General features: G+C 39.3%; 1 protein-coding gene across 1 annotated transcript; it reads left to right on the top strand.

Moving 5' to 3' along the window:
- Window positions 1-2,687: 2,687 nt before the first annotated feature.
- ccnj (cyclin J) lies at window positions 2,688-6,286 on the top strand. The gene is made up of 6 exons (XM_076050079.1): window positions 2,688-2,881; window positions 3,127-3,219; window positions 3,841-4,051; window positions 4,130-4,429; window positions 4,932-5,091; window positions 5,275-6,286. Exons 2-6 carry the CDS (start codon window positions 3,151-3,153, stop codon window positions 5,624-5,626), a joined length of 1,092 nt encoding a protein of 363 aa, XP_075906194.1. The 5' UTR covers window positions 2,688-2,881; window positions 3,127-3,150; the 3' UTR covers window positions 5,627-6,286.
- The last annotated feature ends 228 nt before the right edge of the window (window positions 6,287-6,514 follow it).

A 6,514-nucleotide genomic window follows, 5' to 3' on the forward strand; every position in this document is an offset into this window, starting at 1 on the left:
CAAAAGAAACGTCAAAATATTACCCGACTCAAAGTCATGTCAAATTTTTTTTAAGGCCGTTATTATGCCACACAAGTCAGCAGGCTTTGTTACTTGTGTGTTGCATATCTTTTTTTTTTTGTATGATATTTGACTTGAAAATTAACAGAAAATACAAAATGTTAAATTAATTTAAATAAAGCTCTTCCATGTGATGTATGTCATGTGCATCGCTATGGACAAGAAAATGGTAAACTAAAATAGTACAAGAAATACTGGTTAGTGCAGAATGTACATTTTAATTTACAGAGGGAAAAAAACATGGAAAATGTGTCACTTACTGGAGTAAAACTTTTGCAAGGCATCCAGTAAATAGCTCGTTTGACTCTTTTTATATGCCCCCAAAGCCTGTATCTCAGCACATTTGGGGACATTGAAATTCTTCCACGTATTTTACTATTTAGACATGAAGTAATTGCGCCAGAGTAAGACTCGCAAGGTAATGTAAACATTACCCTACAATTTACTTAATTGTATGGGTGGTATTATAGGTCGCTTCTCATAGTGGAATGCCTCTGCTTGCACAGTAGGTTACAAATCACATTAATGTACAAATGAGGTGCTGCTCCTCATGGATCATTAAAGGCACTAAAATATTCCAGTTCAGTAAAGGTAGAGGTTATAAATTAATTAACAAGCATGCCCTTTAAGAGATAAATGATACCCTCTAAAATGATTTCGTAAAGGGCATCTCCATATTCACCTACTGTTTTTAGAAATGTTGTCAAAGGTTAAGTAAGCATTGAGAAAAAGTCTTGCATTTTCCTATTTAATGTTTTGTGCATGCCTCAGTTTCTATTGTGACCCAGTTTTGAGAATGTAAAAACGCATGTGAAAATTATTCATTGAAAATTGTTCAATTATGTCGTTTCATGTCATTGTGTGTTTTATTACTGCTACATTCACTTTTGAATTCTTGATTTCAGAAAGTGTAGGGAGTGCTTTTATTGATTTTCTTTTAGTTATTATTTAAGGTAGAGAGGTAGAAAAAAATGATTATGCACCATCTTTGATCCTTTGTTTACCTGAACAAATTAACTGGTTAAGATAATACTGCCAATACAACGTCACCATTACTTAGCCTTTTTACTTATTGTTGTCAGAAATTACTCATGTTTGCATATGTCTTGTTTGTCTCATCTGAAGAAATTAAGTGTGATCTTTGTCTTTCAACACCAAAACTAAGATAAGGAAAAGATGAACTTCTATGTCAAAAATGTCCCCCCAAAAAAAGGGTTGGAAAAATAATCAATATCTTGGACTTGGAAATCAGGTCATTCGCTCAAGATCTTTGGCCAAAGCAACAACCCCACTAGCACCCTTGCAGGTTTTAAGTAACAAGGCTACCACCTCAACAATTTCAATCACTGAGCAGTTAGAGTAGCAATACCTGCTAGACCGTTTCTGTGTAGCCACAGTCCTTGAATGTCACATTTTTTCTTGAAATTGTTTAAGCTCAAAATGATGTCTTTGTGAGGTATATTTACTGAACACTAAAATCAAAGATTGCTGGGTTCTGGATATGTTATGTGAAAAGATGTTTTGATTCACTCAATATAGCAATGCCTGACAATAAATAGGAATGACACAGGGACTCTGCAGTTCCTTTGCTTCTGAACGACAGTGAAGACATAACACTGAAGCGGCTTTGACCTATTTGGGTCACATTGATTTTCGTTGTGATGCTGTTGCAGACTGACCCATTTTAAATCTGTACTATAAAAAAAAAAATAGCAGGCAAGCCGACCTGGGAAGGGAAGAAGGGGGATATGAGATTGGTGAAAGCAGACGTTGGGAAAAAGTAGATTAGAAAAAAAAATATTGGCATGCTGAGTTTGTCGTGTGCACACAGCCTAAATATTGTTTGCTTTTTCTAAGGAAAATGTTCATGCATCAATTTCTGATTGAATATTAGGTTTGTCTGCAACATAAAATCATTGGCGTTTTTGTGTGTATTTTGATCAATATTGTGCATACCACCTCAGATGAAAACAATAAGGCTTAACAAGAACACACAAAAGAGGTGTTATCGGCTGTCTCACTCAGGGAGGAGGGAACGAAAAATGTATCACAATTTTTTGATGTTTTGTAGAGACAGAGCAGAATGTATTTGGGCCACAACAAGAGGATTTGTCCGTGCTCTAATTGAATAAACTCATCCTTTTTCCTGAAAATAGCAACTAAGACTCAATCAGGCCTGTATATTACCCTCCACCCAACTCCACTGCAATTTAAGGGTGACCTTTCCTTTTCAAATGTCAGTCCTACTTGTAATTAAGTATCTTCTTACCCTACAATTTGTTTTTAATTTCAAAAAAGGTGTGATACTCAATGAGCTGTATCAATTTAGAAACAGAATCAATGTAAATTCCAATTGTCTTTTGCCATCTATTATATGCCAATTCCAGTCGATGATTGGCTGACAGTGCTGTGGTTTTTTGTAATTGGCTGTGTGTTCGACGCTTTCAATTGTAAATCGTAAAGGTTTTGGTTTTTTTTTTTTTTTTAACATCGAAGCATTAAAACCCTACCGTTGCCTCTGGATGCAATAGAAATACGGGATTTAACGTCGCTATAATATTCAACGCAGCCATTTGTTATATTTCCGCTGTTTTGCTTTTTAGCCGCTCGGGGCACGTTTTCTGCGAGCTGCAGAGGCCTTCTTCACTGAAAGTCGCTGTTTCCGGTAGCAGTGAACGCAGCACCGACGTTTGCTGAACTCGTGCTGAGCCGTCTCCACCGACTACAACAATGAGTGTGAGCAAAGCATGCCCGGTTGGTTTCCATTGAAGTTTTACTTCAGTAAAACTGACCCGCTATCCTTACTACATGTGTTCATTGGGTGAGTCTCCACTTCGAATAGTGGTTAGCGTTTCCCGGTTTGACGTTGTGATTAAGAACTAAACATTGAAAGGAGATTGATGGCCGTGTCCCCTTCCCGAGCGACTATCCCCGAGCACTTCAGTGGGGGCTTTAAAAGTTGTATTGAGGCATCACAGGAGTGCTCATGTGTTAGAATGAAAGAAAAACGTCTTTATTGACAGGTTTACAATGACCGATTTCCACTAACAGGATTTTTCGCTCTAGATGATATCGAAAGCACTGTGTTAAATGGAGCTAGAGGAGCAATGGTGGAAAGGACAGCTCGCTGCAGATATTCACCAGGCGCTCCGGAACAAAGTAAGTGGGACAAGTTTGGGTGCAGCTGCGAAACTATTTAAAACGGAGCATCTATGAAAATACTACACTCGTGCTTTTTAAAGAAGGTGTCGCAGTTTAATTCTACTCTGCGCCACAAAAAACAAAAAGAAAAAAAAAAGTTGTTTACTTACACGTGCTGAATCATACTTTTGTACATTTGCTTACTAAAAAGACAACAATTGTGTAAAATATTACATCGGTTAATGCAAATAGAATCGGTTGATAAAAAAAAAAAAAAAAAGTCAGCGCAATTTTGAGTTATTGTTTGTTAAAGGGGCTTTGGAAAATTATAATCTTAAATTATGTTTTAATTTTTGTACTCTTCTGCACCAATTCTAAAAGATAGATAGATAGAAATATTTTTATAAAGTGAAATGTTTTTTGTGTGCTAAATAATTAACATGTCCACATGAAACATTCCAGTAAGTTCCTATAGCCCCGATCCACCTCTTCAACCTAATAATGTTTTAAAAAAAAAAAAAAAAAAAAAAAACTGTACTTTAAATGTCCCTTTAAATGTGCGTGATATGCATTCAGTGATACCATTACACCGCTCAAATAGCAACAAGGTCGTCTTAAACACACCATTTTATCTGCCAGGAGCCCAAGCTGCCTACCTATAAAGGCCAGTCACCGCAGCTCAACTTAAGACGGTACTTTGCCGACCTTGTCGCCATTGTGAGCAACCACCTCAGGCTGTGCCCCGCAGCAAGACACCTGGCTGTTTACCTGCTGGACCTTTTCATGGACCGCTATGAGGTCACCGTGCAACAGCTTCACATGGTTTCGCTGTCGTGCCTCATACTCGCCAGTAAGTTTGGATCTGCTACCACAGTCTCGGAACCAAATGCCCCGGGCGCCTGATTCATGGTTTGGCATCTGCTTGTAGGTAAATTTGAAGAAAGGGAGGACCGTGTTCCCAAGCTGGAGACCCTTAACAGTCTTGGCTGCATGAGCTCCATGAACCTGGTCTTGACCAAACAAGGATTGCTTCACATGGAGCTGCTCCTCCTTGAAACCTTCCAGTGGAACCTTTACCTACCCACAGCTGCTCATTTTATCGACTACTACCTGTCCATTGCTGTCCATGAGGGAGACCTCCATGACGGCTGGCCCATGACCTGCTTGGAGAAGACTAAAGTGTACATGGCAAAGTATGCTGATTATTTCTTGGAGGTTTCCCTGCAAGGTAAGATTCATACGCAAGGACTTCAACCCTGTAGACTGTGTAGGCAGATCAGAAGGTCAAGTGTTAATGCAGTCAGTGTTGCCATTAAGGAAAAAAAAGACACGTAGGACCTGCGAGGTTGACTGTTTAGTACTGCATTCAACAGAAATAGATTTTTTTTTTCCCCCTTAAACCATTTGCTTACTTACAAATAGTTACCGTTGTGTGATATGTTGCACTGGAAATCTCCCTTAGTTTCAGTCACTCACAACCTACATGCTTTTTCTGCGTGTGCGCTTGTCCAGCTTTGAGCCATATGCTCATTAGCCCTCCTTTTGAGACTGTCTCTATTTCGTGCTTTTTCTTACAAATTATAAATATTCAATTGTACTTTGCCAAATTAGGGGAATCATTTTTCCTTTTTTTTTTTTTTTTTGTTTGTTTGTGTATTGGGAAAAACTTGGTGTTTGTTGTAATACTGAAAAATAGCCAGTGTTATTTGTCTTCCTTTCTCTCTCCTTAGATCATGTGTTTCTGTGCTTTGCACCCTCCGTGGTGGCAGCTGCCTGCGTGGCCACTTCCCGTCTCATTCTCCACCTGTCCCCCACATGGCCACCTCGACTGCATCTCCTGACAGGCTACTCATGGGAGAGCCTAATCCCATGTACCGACAAGCTACTCATGTGCGTACCTGTCAAACACCTCACTGGACTTGCAAAACCTTTATAAACCTTCATTAATTCATTCTGGTAACATGATTCTGATGTACGTTTGGCAATAATAGCGCGTCATCATCAAAACCGTGTTGTGGTTATTTTGTTTGTTTGTTTTTTATTCAAGTGTGTCTCTTGGCCTCTATTTCTCAGTGCACATGACAATGACGTCAAAGAGGCCAACAAGCAGAAGTGCCAGCAGCCCGGGCAGCAACAGCAGGGGCAAACAATGTACCACACTTCAGGCCAGGCAACAACTGTGGGCCAGCATCTGCACCATCCCACCCTCCAGTACTCCCAGCAAACCCAGCAGCCGGGCCTCCCCCCCAACCACAGGCCTGCTACCTACCTCAGCCACTCCACTAGCAACTTGCAGGCTCCCACTGGCCCTCAGCTCAGCAGCAGCCAGATCACTACCTCACTGGAGCCAAAGTCCAACGTTCCCAACAGGGCTTACCAAGTCAACATGCACTACACCTGCACCGCTCCGTGCTTTGACAGATGATGGGTTTGGTCTATTCATTTTGTTTTGTCGGGGATGTGAACTCAGTCGCATCTGTCCATGACAAAACATGTAAAGGGATTAAAAAAAAAAAGTAATTCTGTTTTTAATTTGAAAATACTTGATGAGATTGGTATGGCACTTTGAACTGTAAAGTAAAGACAATGTGCAATATGCATACATTTTCTGTGTGCATGAGGTTTTTTTTCCTTGTTTGAGACGTAAAAAAGAAGTGATAAGTAATGAAGTGGCTAGAGAGAGCTTGCACCTCTGCACCCACCACTGTATAATTTAGCTACAGACCAAAAGCCTTGTACTTATTTGAGCCAGATTACCTCAGTAGAATTGGAATGGTAAGTGCCTGTAGCCTTTATGTCTATTACATTGCCAAGCGCAGGGAAAGAGTGGCCTTTGTGGTGGAGATATAAGATATAGTTTTGTTGCTGTTCTGTTTATTATTTTTTTAATGTTGTTGTTGTGTTTTTTTTTCTTTTTTCTTTTGGCGTGTAAGGTTAGAAAAGAATGTGCTCCTCTCAATGTCACAGTTTACATACGATGAGTATATTGTTGCTCTTCTGTACGCAGAGGATTTCAGTCAGTGCTGTGCACAATGATAGTTTTAAATTAAAAAAAACAAAAAACAAATCTGTGTTAGTTAAAATGAGATCTTTGTCCTGGTCTTTCATTTATTTTTCTCACAGGTGTTCAATACCAACAACAACAATACAAACATTTGATTTGTTCCAGAATGCTGGTTTGAAATGATTATATAACTAACAGCTCATAGCCATAGACATGTGTTTGTCTTTGATGTGTTTGTGTGAACATGTTTTACTTCAAGGAGTCTTAATATTTTTCAAAGTTAGAAAGAGGTGCTGAAATTGCATTTGA

Source organism: Nelusetta ayraudi, unplaced genomic scaffold (assembly GCF_046127955.1).
Source record: "Nelusetta ayraudi isolate G7.1 ecotype Tasmania unplaced genomic scaffold, CSIRO-AGI_Nayr_v1 ptg000122l, whole genome shotgun sequence".
Lineage (NCBI taxonomy): Eukaryota > Metazoa > Chordata > Actinopteri > Tetraodontiformes > Monacanthidae > Nelusetta > Nelusetta ayraudi.

Bases quoted from the DNA above. Each gene is read 5' to 3' on its own strand.
- ccnj (XM_076050079.1), top strand. From the start codon at position 3,151: ATGGAGCTAGAGGAGCAATGGTGGAAAGGACAGCTCGCTGCAGATATT. The intron at 4,052-4,129 runs GTAAGTTTGGAT...ATCTGCTTGTAG, and splicing joins GTCGTGCCTCATACTCGCCA to GTAAATTTGAAGAAAGGGAG. The intron at 4,430-4,931 runs GTAAGATTCATA...CTCTCTCCTTAG, and splicing joins CTTGGAGGTTTCCCTGCAAG to ATCATGTGTTTCTGTGCTTT.